The sequence below is a fragment of the Sturnus vulgaris genome, chromosome 31, assembly GCF_052056855.1.
Source record: "Sturnus vulgaris isolate bStuVul1 chromosome 31, bStuVul1.hap1, whole genome shotgun sequence".
NCBI lineage: Eukaryota > Metazoa > Chordata > Aves > Passeriformes > Sturnidae > Sturnus > Sturnus vulgaris.
Window position 1 is genome coordinate 3,894,680 of NC_142273.1, and position 14,691 is coordinate 3,909,370.

A 14,691-nucleotide genomic window follows, 5' to 3' on the forward strand; every position below is an offset into this window, starting at 1 on the left:
TTATTACAAAAATTAGAGCTCTCGTGACACCCCCGGCGGCGGGGGGAGACCCCACGGCCCCCACGGCTCCCTCCCGTGACCCCCCCCGCCAAGCTCTCGTGTCCCCCCGGGGGTCCCCTCCGGAGCCGGGTCTGGGGGCGCAGTGATCTGGGGGGGTCCCAGCCCCCGGCCTGGGTGGGGGTCGGGTTTGTGTTCCTGGTGCCCCGCGGGCTCCCGGAGCTGATTTTGGGGTGCAGATGGGGGGGGGGGGGGGTCACCCCCGGGTGCTGCTCCCGCGCTCCCCCAGCAGCCAGTAGGTCCTGAGCTTGCCCTTGCCCTGCGGGGGGAGTGGGGGGTACCGAGGGATTTGGGGTGCGGGTACCTCGGATTTTGGGGTGCGGGGCGGTTCCCCATTGGGGCAGCACTGGGGGGGGTGTTTGGGGCAGTTTAGGGCGGTCGGGGCAGTTTGGGGTCGGGGCAGTTTTAGGGGTGCATTGGGGCAGTTTGGGGAAGTCGGGAGGGTATCGGGAGGGCTGGGGCAGTTTGGGGGGTCGGGGCAGTTTTAGGGGGTATCGGGACAGTTTTAGGGGTGCTGGGGCAGTGTGGGGGGGTCGGGTCTCACCTTCATCTCCACATCCCCCCTCAGCTCCAGCTCGAAGCACCCGAATTCCTCCAGCACGGCCTTGGTGACCCCCGAGATGTGGATCTTCAGGGCTGGGGGTGGGGACAGGGGGGGTGGCACGGGACCCTCAGCACCCCGGGGTGTCCCCAGGGTGTCCCCAGGGTGTCCCCTGTCCCCCCTGTCCCCGTGCTCACCCTCCCCGTTGGACTCCATGCGCGAGGCCGTGTTCACGGTGTCCCCGAACAGGCAGTACCGCGGCATCTTCAGCCCCACCACCCCCGCACACACCGGGCCTGGGGACAGCGGCTGTCACTGCTGGGCCACTGCTGGGCCACCCCTGGGCCACTGCTGGGCCACTGCTGGGCCACCCCTGGGCCACTGCTGGGCCACCCCTGTGCTCCTGTCACTGCTGGGCCACTGCTGGGCCACTGCTGGGCCACCCCCGTGCTCCTGTCACTGCTGGGCCACTGCTGGACCACCCCTGGGCTACCAATTCCCATTCCCCAATCCCATTCCCATTCCCAATCCCTTTCCCATTCCTGTTCCCATTTCCCACCCATATGGATGCCAATGCCCATTCCCATTCCCAATCCCATCCCCACCCGTGTGGATGCCGATGCCCATTCCCCATTCCCATTCCCATTCCCAATCCCATTCCCATTCCCCATTCCCATTCCCAATCCCAATCCCATCCCCACCCGTGTGGATGCCGATGCCCATTCCCCATTCCCCATTCCCAATCCCATTCCCCATTCCCATCCCCATTCCCATTCCCATTCCCATCCCCACCCGTGTGGATGCCGATGCCCATTCCCATTCCCCATCCCCATCCCTATTCCCATTCCCCATTCCCAATCCCAATCCCAATCCCATCCCCACCCGTGTGGATGCCGATGCCCATTCCCCATTTCCCATTCCCATTCCCCAATCCCATCCCCATCCCCATTCCCATCCCCATCCCCACCCGTGTGGATGCCGATGCGCAGCTCCAGCTGCTGCTGGGGCCGGTGGCGGATGCGGAAGGAGCGCACGGCGTCCAGCAGGGCCAGCGCCATCCGGGCCACCTCGCGCGCGTGCAGCTTGCCATTGCGCACCGGCAACCCCGACACCACCATGTACGCGTCCCCGATGGTCTCCACCTGGGGGAAAACAAAAAAAAAACCGGGAATTTCCACGGGGAAAAAACAAAAAAAAACCCACGGGAATTGAGCCAAAGGGAGACGGGAGTTACCGTGGGGAAAGCGGGGGGGTTTTCCACGGAGAAACGGGAATTGCAGTGGGAAAAATGGGAATTAGCAAAGGGAAAATGGGAATTGTTAACAAAGGGAAAATGGGAATTAGCAAAGGGGAATATGGGAATTGCCAAAGGGAAAATGGGAATTGCCAAAGGGAAAATGGGAATTGTTAACAAAGGGAAAATGGGAATTGCCAAAGGGGAAAATGGGAATTGTTAACAAAGGGAAAATGAGAATTATCAAAGGGAAAAATGGGAATTGTTAACAAAGGGAAAATGGGAATTGCCAAAGGGAAAATGGGAATTATCAAAGGGAAAATGGGAATTACCACAGGAAAATGGGAATTACCATAGGAAAACTGGAATTCCCAAAGGGAAAATGGGAATTACCACAGGGAAAATGGGAATTATCAAAGGGAAAATGGGAATTGCCAAAGGGAAAATGGGAATTCTCTTGGGGAAACGGGAATTCCCTCAGGAAAAAAATGAGACTTCCCTCTGAGAAAATTCCCTCAGGGAAAATGGGAATTCCCTCCGGGAAAACAGGAATTCCCACAAGGAAATGAGAATTCCCTCCGGGAAAATTCCCTCAGGGAAAACGGGAACTGCCTCTGGGATTTGGGGATATTTGGATTCTGTAATCCTGGGATTTAGGGATACTGGGATTCTGGGATAATTGGATTCTGGAATTCCAGGAAACTGGAATTCCAGAACTCTGGGATTTTGTGATTCTGGGATTCCCTGATTCTGGAATTTTGTGACACCTGTGGGGACGTGCCAAGAGTGTCCAGCACGTATCTGTGTGTCCGTATCTGTCACTCAGTGTCCCCAGGTGTCCCCAGATGTCCCCCAGGTATCCCTAGGTATCCCCAGGTGCCTCCCACGTGTCCCCAGGTGCCCTCAGGTGCCCCCCAGGTATCCCCAGGTGTCCCCCAGGTGTCCCCCACGTGTCTCCAGGTGCCCCCCACGTGTCCCCCACGTATCCCCAGGTGCCCCCCACGTGTCCCCAGGTGTCCCCCTGACCTTGTAGACGTCGAAGTTGTCGATGATGGCGTCGAAGCAGGTGTAGAGGTCGTTGAGCAGCGTCACCACCTGCATGGGGGTGCTCTGCGCCGACAGCGCCGTGAACCCCACGATGTCGCTGAAGTAGATGGTGACGCTGTCGAACGCCTCCGCCTGCACCGTCTCCCCCCGCTTGAGCTGCTCCGCCACCGAGCTGGGGGGGCACGGGGGGGTCAGGGTGGGCACAAAACCCAAACCCCCCCCCCCAGGACCCTCCCCGAGCTCACTGGGGCAGGATCTGGTAGAGCAGAGCCTCGGCCTTGCGCTTCTCCTCCAGGTAAGCCTGGGTGCGCTCCTCCACCAGCTCCTCCAGGTTGTTGGCGTACTGCTCCATGCGGGTCAGCAGGTTGTCCAGGATGTTGGTGCTGCTCTCCCTGCGGGACCGGGGTCACCTCCCGCACGGGGACACTTTTTGGGGGTCACCTCCCACCCTGGGACCCTTTTTGGGGGGTCACCTCCTGCCCAGGGATGCTTTTTGGAGACCATTTCCCAGCTGGGGATCCTCCCTGAAGGTCGTCTCCCACCTGGAGACCCTTTTGGGGGCTCACCTCCTGCCCGGGCACCCTTTTTTGAGGTCACCTCCCACCCAGGAATCATCTCGAAGTCATCTCCCACCTGGGGACCCTCCCTGAGGATCACCACTCACCTGAGGACCCTTTTCGGGGTCACCTCCCACCTGGGGACCTTTTCGGGGTCACATCCCACCTCGGGATCTTTTCGGGGTCACATCCCACCTGGGGACCCTTTTTGGGGGTCACCTCCCACCCGGGGATCCCCTCTGGATGTCACCCCTCCTCGGGGTCACCCACCCGCTCAGGGACCCTCTCTGGAGACCCCTCCCACCCCCAGGGACCCTTTTTGGGGGGTCCCCTTGGCCGAGGGTCGGGGGTCCACGGCGGCACCTGTTGAATTTGCGGAGCTGGACCTTGATCTGGTTGAAATCGGGGCGCTCCAGGACGTCCTCGGCCCAGCAGTGCTGCATCAGCTGCCCCAGCTCCTCCAGGTGACATCCCACGTTGGCCGAGGGACGGAAGCTCGGCCGCTCCCCGCTCTTCACCCGCTCGATGATCTCTGCGGGGCCGAGACACTCAGGGAGGGCAGCGCCCACCGGGACCCGTCAGAGGGTCCAGGAACCCATTAAAGGGTGCAGGAACCCATAAATGGGTGCAGGAACCCATCAGCGGGTGCAGGAACCCATTAAAGGGTGCAGGAACCCATTAATAGGTCCAGGAAACGAATAATGGGTGCAGGAACCCATAAATGGGTGCAGGAACCCATTAAAGGTTCCAGGAACCCATTAAAGGGTGCAGGAACCCATTAAAGGGTGCAGGAACCCATCAGTGGGTCCAGGGATCCATTAACAGGTCCAGGAACTCGTCAGTGGGTCCAAGACCCCACCAACACCCCCAAAAACCCACCCATGGTCCCAATCACCGCCCAGCCGGTCCGGCCACCCCCAGCAGCTCCCCGGGGTGTCCCCCCCGTGTCCCCAGGGTGTCCCCCCGTGTCCCCGTGTCCCCTCTGACCCTTGGGGCTGAGCTCCATGCCCTCCACGTAGAACACTCCGCAGCGCAGCGCGATCTCCTGCAGGATGATCCCGAAGCTGTACACGTCTCCTTTCTGCGTGCCCCGAGCCGGCGGCTCCTCCATCCGCAGCAGCTCCGGAGCCGTCCAGAGCTTCTCTGGGGACACCGGGGGGACACTCAGGGGACATTCAGGGGACACTCAGGGGACACGTCAGGGGACAGCGGGGATGGGTCGGGGACAGCGGGGACACCGGGGGGACATTCAGGGGACGGGTCAATCGGGAACAGCCGAGGACACCAGGGACACTCAGAGGACACCGGGGACACTCAGGGGACAACGGGGATGGGTCAGGCTGGGGACACAGGGGACTCAAGGGGACACTTAGGGGGGACACTCAGGGGATACTCAGGGAACGCTTTGAGGACACTCGGGGAACACTCTGGAGACACTCAGGGGATACTCAGGGAACACTTTGAGGACACTCAGGGGACACTTTGGGACACTCAGGGACACTCCAGGGGTCTCACTGGCGAACAGCGCGTGGCTGTCGTCGCCGTCGGGGGTGACACGGAAACTCTCCAGGCCGTAGTCCGTGATCTTGAGCACGAAGCGCGAATCCACCACGCAGTTGGAGGATTTGAGGTTCCCGTGGGACACGATGACCCCGCTGTGCAGGAACTGCATCCCCTGGGGGGCACAGAGGGCTGGGACACGGCCGGACCCCCGTGGGGTGGGGGTGTCTGTGGGGTGGGGGGAGACCCCTGCGGGATGGGGACCCCCACAGGCTGAGGATCCCCCCGGGAATGTCCCCAGTACCTTGACGATGTCGTGGGTGAGGGAGTAGCGGAACATCCAGTCCAGGGTGATGCTCTCGTTCTCCAAGATGTCCTGGGGACACGGGGGTGAGGGGCAGCCCCAGGCCGGGGGTCCCGGTGCCATCACAGCCCCCGGGGGGTTCCCGGTGCCCCCTCAGCCCCCGGGGGGTCCCGGCCGTACCTGCAGGCTGCCCCGCGGGCAGTACTCGGTCAGGATGCAGATGTTGGGCGGGTCGGTGCAGGCGCCGATGAACCGGGTCAGGTGCTCGTTCTGCACGTCCCGCATCTGCCGGGGACAGCGGGAGCGGGGGGTGGGCCGGGGTCCCGCCGTGTCCCCCCCTTCCCCCGGCCCGGGGACACCCCCGGGGTCACCACGTACGTGTTTGAGCTCGAACAGGACCTTGCGCGTCAGCTCGATGCGTTTGCGGTTCACGTGTTTCACGGCCACCAGGTTACCCTGGGGGGGACACGGGGGACACGGGGGTGGGGACACGGCGGGAGGGGACACGGGTGTCCCCCCTGCTCCCCCGCCCCCGTACCTTGTAGTAGGCGGTCTTGGCGTACACCTGGAACTGCCCTTCCGTGGTCATCAGCGAGCCGTAGTTGGAGCCTCTCTGTGTGGGAGGGGTGTGGGGTGAGCCCGGGCACCCCAATCCTCCCTCCCGGTCCCCGAGAGGGTCTGTGGGGTGATCCCGGCCCCCCACGACCCCCGGTTCCCCCCGGTACCCACCAGGGACAGGGTGAGTTTGCTGCCGGCGCTCCGCAGATGTTTCTCCAGGCTGCTCATCTGCACGTCCTCCCAGCGCACCCTCCACAGCTCTGCCGCCAGCTCCTTCTCCAGCTGCAGCTTCCTGCACAGGGGGGAGGCTCATGAGACCCCCACTCGTGTCCCCCAGACCCCCCCTGTGCCCCCCAGACCCACCCCGGGCCCCCCAGACCCTCCCTCACCTGTAGATGAAGAAGGAGGTGGCGGTGATGGCCGTGAGGATCAGGCTGACCACCAGCGACAGAATCTCCACCGTGGTCAGCGAGGCTGCAGGAGAGGAGGGGGCGGTCAGGGCCGGCCCGGGGGGGGGCTGGCGGGGTCTCCCGGCTCTCCCCCAACCCCCCCCTCACCTTTGCACTGGTGGTCGGTGTCCTCGAAGCCGCAGGGAGGGACATCGGACGGGACCGCGTTGCCCGGCCAGTGGATCTCCCGGCCCGGCACCATCTCGATCTTCTTGGTGGTGCCGTTGTAGTTGGCCACGATCTTTGGGATGGGGAGGGGGGGGGTAAGGAACGGGTGGGGAGAAGACCCCGGACCCCCCCAGGCCCGGCTGCCCCCTCACCGGGGCTCACCTGGAAGTTTCCCTGCTCGGGATCCATGTCCCACAGGGAGTAATCGCTCTCCCGGTCCCCCTGCTCGTCGATCTTCAGGAAGCCGGTGACACCTGGGGAGGGAGGGTGAGGGGCTGGGGGTGGCCCTCGAAGGGGGGGCTCCGATCCCAAAATATCATCCTGGGAGTGGGGTTTGGGTGGGGGGACTGGCAGGAGGCGGCGGGGTGGGATGGGGACAGAGCTGGGGACAAGGATGGGACGGGAAGGGACCGAGGGGCCAGGGAGGGGTCGGGGGAGCCAGGGAGGGGCCTTGGGGGGCCAGTCCAGGCCGGCTCTCACCGTAGAAGGTGCGGTTCCACATCTGGCGAGTGATGGCCGAGGCGTCGCTGACGGAGCCGCCGCGCTCCAGGGTCTCGTTGAGGGCCTGGGCGTAGAGCAGGACGGCGTCGTGGAAAGCGGCGGCGATGAAATTCATCTGGGGACACGGGGACAGCTCGGGGACAGCTCGGGGACAGCTCGGGGACAGCACACAGCTGCGGGTCTCTGTCCCCGGATCCGCGCCGTGTCTCCCCTGGCAGCTCCAGCTCCATCCCGTGTCCCTGGATCCTTTTATCCCCCTTGTCCCGGCTCCAACCCCGTGTCCCCATTGTCCCCAGCTCCCCGCTGTCCCCCAGCCCGGTGTCCCCGCGGTTCCGTGTCCCACCAGTCCGTCCTTCATGGAGAAGTTGAAATGTTCCCGCGCCTCCTCCCTGAGGCGCTGCAGGAAGGGCCGGTACTCGGGGTTCTCGGGCTCCTTGTAGGTGATGATGGTGACAGCCTGCGACAGCGACAGGGGCTGGAGGGGCTGGGCAGACCCACCTGGGGGTGTCCCTGCCCACCTGGGGGTCCCGTGCCCACCTGGGGGTGTCCCTGTGCCCACCCCGCTCACCTGGAAGGCGCGGCGGGCTCGGGCATCGTGCGGGTCGCCGCGGTGCCAGGGCCGCCGTGGCTCGGGGAAGCGCTGGCCCTGCAGGCTGGCCCCGAACGTGTCGATGTAAAAAAAGGCGAAGTCGCCGCCCGTGAGCCCCTCGCGCTCCGCCTGCAGCATCAGCTCCCGCAGCGTGTCCGGGGCGCAGCACACGTAAACGACTGGGGGGACACGGCCCTTGGAGTGCGGGACCCCCGGGAACCCGGAGACCCCAGACCCACATCCCGGGGGTCCCTGGTTGTTGTGTGACACCAGCCCGAGACCCCCAACACCCCCTAGAGACCCCCGGAGACCCCAGCCCCGCATCCTCGGGCCCCCGGCCGTTGCGTGACTCGGGTCTGGGCTGCGGTGCCCCCGGGGCGGGGGGTCCCGACCCCGCTGCCGGCCCCCCCCCCGTGCCCTGCCCGGCGCTGCCCTCGGCGCCAGGCCGAGGTTTCCTGTTTTCCCGACTCCGTTTCCTCCTCCCCGCGGCCCTGATGGATTCCCGGCGACACCGTGACCCCGGGGGTGCCGCCTGGCCCCCGGCACGGCCCCTCCAGCCGTGCCACCCCCGGGACCCCAAAATGCACCCACGCCCACCCCGGGGCTCCCGGTGCCAGCCGGGGCTGGAGCGATTCCACGGGACGGGACAGAGCCAGTCCGGGACACCGGGACAGGTGACAACGCCCGGAGAGCCCCGGGGGGACACGGAGGGGTCCGGGGAGTCCGGAGGGGCAGGAGCAGCGCGAGGGTGTGCGGGACACGGCTGTGACAGCCGGGAACAGCGGTGAACAGCCGTGAACAGACATGAACAACTGTGGACAACCATGAACAACCGTGTAAAGCCATGAACAGCCGTCAAAAAACGTGTACAGCCATGAACAGCCACGAACAACCATGAACAACCGTGTACAGCCGTGAACAGCCATGAACAACCGTGAATAACCGTGTACAGCCGTGAACAGCCATGAACAACCATAAACAGCCACGAACAACTGTGGACAACCATGAAGAACCATGAACAACTGTGAACAACCATGAAAAGCCATGAACAACCATGAACAACCATGGACAGCCGTCAAAACTCCTGTACAGCCATGAACAACCATTAACAACTGTGTACAGCCATGAACGACCACGGACAACCGTGAAAAACCGTGTACAGCCATGAACAACCGCGCACAGCTGTGTGCAGATGTGTACGGCCGTGACACCTGCGAACAGCCACGTACAGCCGTGAACAGCCACAGAAACTCCCCTGCACAGCCCCGTCTGGCCACGGACACCTGCGGACACCCACGAACACCCGCGCAAACCCCGCGTGGGCACAGCCGGGCACACCCAGCCCACGCCAGCGCCCAGCTGCGAACACCCCTGTAAAAGTTGTGCGCAGCCATGTATGGCCATGAACACCCGCGGGCACCCACCCAAGCCTGGCACGCACCCACGGGCACCGGCGTGGGGCCGCGTCCCCCTCCCCGCGTCCCCCGGCACTCACTGCGCCCCTTGGCCTTGATCTCCTGGATGATGAAGGAGAAGTTGCCGCCGTCGCGGAACACCACGTCCATGACCGTGAGGTTGCGCAGGGTGGGCAGCTGGACGTACAAACCCTCGGCGGCGAAGTAATAGGGCCGGTCATCCACCCGCTCGTCCCAGTACACGAGCAGCGCCCGCCGCGTCCAGTTGAAGCGCCGGTGCAGCTGCACTCCCAGTTCGCCCAGTTTGCGGTGGCTGGGGCCGGCGCGGGTGGTCAAACCGAACTCCTCGCTCTTGTCGTCGAAGCCGTGAGCTTCGGCCCCCGCCGTGACCAGCGGCAGCTGCCAGTGGCTGGTGAACCGGGCCACGGGAGCCGCCGAGTAGACGCACCCCGGCCCCAAAAACGCGGCGGGGTGATGGGCGAGCCGCAGGTCCACGGCCACCAGCGGCGCGGCCATTTCCGAGCAGACCCCGTGGCGATCCTCGCTGTTGCCGAACACCCAGCCCAGGGTGAAGCCGGGCAGCAAATCCCGCCGGGAATTCACGGCGGCCGCGGCCAAGCGCACGGCGGGACCCACGCGCGGCCAAGCCCACGGGTAGGTGAGGTTGTGCTGGGGCAGAACCACGGCGAGGGTCAGCGGGGCCGGGGCCGTCACCGCGCCCGGGAGCGGGGCCAGCAGCGGGGCCAGCAGCGGGGCCAGCAGCGCGGCCAGCGCGGCCAGCATCGCCCACGGACGGAGAGTGGCTTCCAACCCCCCCCCGCGGCGGGGCTGAGCCCTTGCTCGCCCCCCCCACTGGTGACACAAAGGGCCGTTATCATCCACACCGAGCTTAACTCCTTCCTGCCCGCTCCCCCCACGGCATTCCAGCCGGGATGGGCGGCGGATGGGGCCGCCCGCTGGCGGGTGGGGAGATTCCCACCCGTGGGGCGGTGGGACGGGGTTTGGGGTGGGGGGAGCGATGTCCTGGGATGCGTCCCCTCCCTGCTTTGGGTCCCGGCTGCCGCCACCAAGCAGGTGCCGCTGCTGAGCCGGTCACGCGTGGGGAGCTGAGACCCGAGAAACTCGTTGGGGTTTGCGGGGCACATCCCGACCCACGGACCCCGCGCTGTCCCCAGGCAGCCCCGGGGCCTTCGTGCAGCTCTGGGGGGCCCGTGGGGACTCGGACACCTCTGGCCCCCCACGCCCGTGGGAGGTTCTGCCCCGCGGAGGGGTCACGGCAGCCCCAGGGCGAGGGGGGTGACCCCCGAGATGTCACTCGGGGGTTGCGCGGCTGCTGGGGACACTGGCAGCGCTCGGGGGGCACGGACAAAGGTGGGGGACACGCGTGGGTGGGGGGACACACGCAGGAGGACGCACTCAGGTGCGGGGACGCCCGTAATAACCCTGCCACGGCGCACCCGCAGCTCCCGGGGACGCGGGTGGGGTAAGACCCGTGACACCGTAACCCCACGCGAGACAAGCCTGGACAAGCATTCCGGAGCATTAAGAAGTCAACGTCGCAAATAAAAAAAAACGTTAATGAGCAAAACAAGCCTCACGTGGAGTCGGGAAAGAGAGAAAAAATTCCAGCTAGCAGAGGATGGTTTCGATCCATCGACCTCTGGGTTATGGGCCCAGCACGCTCCCGCTGCGCCACTCTGCTGCTGCCTCCTGCCCTCTGCCGGGCGCGCTATCAGCGCGGCGCCGCGCGCTCCATTCATGAACCCCGCGCCCCCTCCAGCGGCCGCCGGGAGCACGTCGCCATTGGTCAATTCCTGCTGTGATTGACAGGCGGCTTCACCAATGGCTGTGGGAGAAGCGCCCGCGGGAGGTGGGCTGGGACAGAGCGGCGGCCAATGGGAGGGCGGGTTGCTGCGGGGTCTGCGAGCGGCGGTTCATTGTCGGCAGCGGCGGCGACATGAGGTGGGGACAGCGGGACCGGGGGGACACCGGGACCGACACCGGAGGGGGCCGGGAGGGGACCGAGACCTTGGCGGGAGGGACTGGGGGGACAGCGGGACCGGCACCGGAGGGGGCCGTGGGGAGCCAAGACCGGGATGAACACCGGGACCGACACCGGAGGGGGCCGGGAGGGGATCGAGACCTTGTCAAGAGCGGGACCGGGACGATACCGGGATCAGGGGAGGATGGGGGGAAACGCAAGGAGAACCGGGACCGGGGGGGATCGGAACCGGGGAGAGACCGGGGCTGGGGAGAACAACCGGGGGGAGGATCAGGACCAAGGGGAACCGAGGGAGCAGCGGGGCCAGGAGCGAAACCGGGGATGGGGCGGACCCTGAATGGGACCGGGGAGCACCGGGGGAGCCAGGGATGGACCGGGGAGCACCGGGGGAGCCAGGGATGGACCGGGGAGCACCGGGGATGGACCGGGGAGCGCCGGGGGAGCGGGCCCGGGTCTCGGAGCCCCTCCGGTCACCGCCGCTCCCGTTCTCTCTCCGCAGGGGCGATCGAGGCCGCGGCCGCGGTGGCCGCTTCGGGTCCAGGCGAGTGTCGGGGCCGGGCCGGGTGCCTGCATGTCGCGACAGGACCGTGTCGTGACGGGGTCGGGAGGGAGGGGCGCAGGGAATGAAGCGAGGTTTTCTCTCCCCTTCAGGTTCCGGCCCTTTGTGCCCCACATCCCCTTCGACTTCTATGTGGTGAGTGACCCCCGAGGGTGATTCCCGGGAATTTTCCAGGAATTTTCCAGGATTAACCATCCCCCCCCATCCCGGATTTGCGGGGGTTGGGTTCTCGTGGTGTGGCTGAATGAGAATTAATTCCCTAGAAACGCTGTTGGTTCAGTAAAAAAAAAAAAAAAAACACCCTGTAAAAAATAAACCCTTCAGTAAAAAACCCACACTAGAGGAGTTTTGTCCTGTTGGGAATTGGGACAATGGGAATAATCGAGTCGAGGGATAATGACATAAAGCGCTCCAGGATTGGGGTTTTTGGGATTTTAACTGGTGAATCCCAGCACTGAGGTTTGTCCCCCCCTTCTCAGGGTGATGCTCGTACCTGTCACTCCCCTCAGGTGTTCACGTGCCTGTTTCCCACCTTTCCCAGGAGGAAATCATTCCCTCCTCCCAAATTCCCTGAGTTTCTACCCTCTGGACAGGTGACTCCAAGTGGAGTAATGAGTTAATTTAATCAATTTTTAAATTAAACCCTCTGGATCTGTCCTGGAGATGCACAGGTGGGAGCTCCTGGACACCTGAGCAGCTCCTTTGGGCTGACAGGAGCCGGGGGATGAAATCCTGGTGGGAATTGTGTCCTGTTCCAGTGTGAGATGGCATTTCCCCGTGTCAAACCCGCAGCAGATGAGACAGCCTTCAGCGAGGCCCTGCTCAAGAGGAACCAGGATCTGGCTCCCACTGCTGCTGAGCAGGTGCTGTGCCCAAAATTCCCCCCAGCTCCTTGGGATGGCGCCTGGGGAATCCGAAATCCTTCAGGATTTGGCCTAAAAAATTAATTAGTTCTGTGGAATAAGCGCCTTGGAGGGGTTTTGTGGAGAAGAATGTGGATTCTGTGCTCTGCAGATGGGATTGTTCCAGGTGTTCCTGAATAATCCTTGTCCTGTTCTTTCCTTCCCAGGCTTCCATCCTGTCCCTGGTGACCAAGATCAACAACGTCATCGACAATTTAATTGTGGCACCGGGAACGTTTGAAGTGGTGAGTGCAGAGGTTGGGAAGAGGCTGGATGAGGCCCCGAGTGGTGGGACTGGGAAAATGGGAAGATGCTCCTGGCCCAGGCTCGATGCTGACCCCACCAAACCGTGACATTTGGGTTGAATTCCCGGGATTTGGGGTTGTTCTCCCGCCAGCAAATCGAGGAGGTTCGCCAGGTGGGCTCCTACAAGAAGGGCACGATGACGACGGGGCACAACGTGGCGGACCTGGTGGTGATCCTGAAGATCCTGCCCACCTGTGAGTGCCACCTGGGCGGGCTGGGAGCGGCCCTCGGTGCCAGGCCCCGCTCCAACCCTTCTTTTCCATCTCCTTTTCCCAGTGGAAGCCGTGGCAGCCTTGGGGAACAAGGTTGTGGAGAGCCTGCGGGCGCAGGACCCTGGTGAAGGTGAGGCCTCGCTCCGTTCCCGTTCCCGTGGCCGATTCCCAGCCCCTCCACGTGGAATTCCCGGTGGAATTCCCGGTGTTTCCCCTCAGTGCTGACCATGCTGACCAACGAGACCGGCTTTGAGATCAGCTCTGCCGACGCCACGGTGAAGATTCTCATCACCACGGTGCCGCCCAACCTGCGCAAGCTGGACCCGGAGCTGCACCGTGAGCGCCCGGCCCCGCCTCCCGCAGCCTCTCCGGGAAAAACAAACAAACAAACAAACAAAAAAATCCGGGAATTTCTGCTTCTTGCAGTGGACATCAAGGTGCTGCAGAGCGCCCTGGCTGCCATCCGGCACGCACGCTGGTTTGAGGAGAACGCCTCGCAATCCACGTGAGTCTGCAGAGCCAGGGCTGCATCCAAATCCTGGTTCCTGGTGTGGGGCTGAGCCTCCTCATCCTCCTCCTCTTCCTCCTGCCTCTGCCCCAGGGTGAAGGTTCTGATCCGGCTGCTCAAGGACCTGAGGATTCGCTTCCCCGGCTTCGAGCCGCTCACGCCCTGGATCCTGGACCTGCTGGTGGGGGTTGCTGATGGGCCAATCCCAATCCTAATCCTCTGATCCTGGCAGGAGTTGGGATTTTCACCTCGGGCTGGGATTGTTCTGTTCTTCCTGCCCTAATTCCTGTCCCTTTCCCTCTGCAGGGGCACTACGCCGTGATGAACAATCCCACCCGGCAGCCCCTGGCCCTCAACATCGCCTACAGGTGCAGAAATTTCCCGCTGGAATCTCACAGGCTGGCTGGGAGATAAATCCAGCTCGTCCAGCTGGGATTTCCTGGCGCTGTTTTTGCTGGAAGGATCCAGTTTTTAACCCTGAATGTGCCGTGTGCAGGCGCTGCCTCCAGATCCTGGCGGCCGGGCTCTTCCTGCCGGGCTCCGTTGGGATCACGGATCCGTGTGAGAGCGGGAATTTCCGGGTGCACACGGTGATGACGCTGGAGCAGCAGGTCAGGAAGGGTCCCCGAAGGGCAGGGGGGGGATCCCTGTCCCCACCCTGACCCGTCCCTCTGTCCCTCGTCCCCAGGACATGGTGTGCTACACCGCCCAGACCTTGGTGCGCATCCTCTCCCACGGGGGGTACCGGAAAATCCTGGGACAGGAGGGCGATGCCAGCTGTGAGTGGGGACCAGGGTGGGGTGTCCGGGTGGGGGGCACGGGGCTGGGATTCCCCCAGAAGGTCCCCAGGGTCACCTTTTGGGGCAGACCTGGCGTCCGAGATGTCCACGTGGGACGGGGTGATCGTGACGCCGTCGGAGAAGGCGTACGAGAAACCTCCGGAGAAGAAGGAAGGGGAGGAGGAGGAGGAAAACCAGGAAGAGCCGGCGGCGGGAGAGGAGGAGGAGAGCATGGAGACGCAGGAGTGAGGGCCCAGTGACACCTGGGGCAGGTGAGGGGACCCCAGCCGAGGGGTCTGGACCCCTCCTCACTCACCTGCCGTGTCCCTGTGCCCTGTCCCTGTTTTGTAAGTTGCACATTAAAGCGTCCCCCCTTTCCAGCGTGTGCTGTTTGTTCAGATCCATGGGGGACAGGTGGGAATGAGGCAGGTGGAGAAGCAGGAGAAAGATCCGAGGCTTGAAGGAGCCACCTGGAGCTGCCCAGACCCCACCTGGGGCAGCCA

General features: G+C 64.0%; 2 protein-coding genes and 1 non-coding gene across 3 annotated transcripts; 1 reads left to right on the plus strand and 2 right to left on the minus strand.

The window, feature by feature from the left end:
- Nucleotides 1-40: 40 nt before the first annotated feature.
- NPR1 (natriuretic peptide receptor 1) lies at nucleotides 41-9,703 on the minus strand. Its single transcript, XM_088154700.1, has 21 exons — nucleotides 9,001-9,703; nucleotides 7,485-7,684; nucleotides 7,260-7,373; nucleotides 6,896-7,031; nucleotides 6,578-6,669; nucleotides 6,356-6,488; nucleotides 6,188-6,272; nucleotides 5,970-6,090; nucleotides 5,779-5,853; nucleotides 5,619-5,696; nucleotides 5,421-5,525; nucleotides 5,241-5,312; nucleotides 4,952-5,111; nucleotides 4,424-4,579; nucleotides 3,800-3,968; nucleotides 3,125-3,271; nucleotides 2,859-3,051; nucleotides 1,566-1,740; nucleotides 796-894; nucleotides 602-693; nucleotides 41-316 (listed from the first exon to the last, which is right to left on the minus strand). The coding sequence occupies exons 1-21, from the start codon at nucleotides 9,701-9,703 to the stop codon at nucleotides 254-256; spliced, it is 3,168 nt and encodes a 1,055-aa protein (XP_088010826.1). The 3' UTR covers nucleotides 41-253.
- Nucleotides 9,704-10,550: 847 nt separating this feature from the next.
- TRNAM-CAU (transfer RNA methionine (anticodon CAU)) lies at nucleotides 10,551-10,622 on the minus strand. The gene has a single exon. It is a non-coding gene; the product is annotated as a tRNA-Met (tRNA).
- Nucleotides 10,623-10,807: 185 nt separating this feature from the next.
- On the plus strand, nucleotides 10,808-14,570 carry ILF2 (interleukin enhancer binding factor 2). Its single transcript, XM_014891347.2, has 14 exons — nucleotides 10,808-10,882; nucleotides 11,422-11,463; nucleotides 11,574-11,616; nucleotides 12,240-12,344; nucleotides 12,551-12,628; nucleotides 12,781-12,883; nucleotides 12,966-13,031; nucleotides 13,121-13,237; nucleotides 13,328-13,406; nucleotides 13,503-13,590; nucleotides 13,716-13,777; nucleotides 13,906-14,020; nucleotides 14,098-14,188; nucleotides 14,277-14,570. The coding sequence occupies exons 1-14, from the start codon at nucleotides 10,878-10,880 to the stop codon at nucleotides 14,435-14,437; spliced, it is 1,155 nt and encodes a 384-aa protein (XP_014746833.2). The 5' UTR covers nucleotides 10,808-10,877; the 3' UTR covers nucleotides 14,438-14,570.
- The last annotated feature ends 121 nt before the right edge of the window (nucleotides 14,571-14,691 follow it).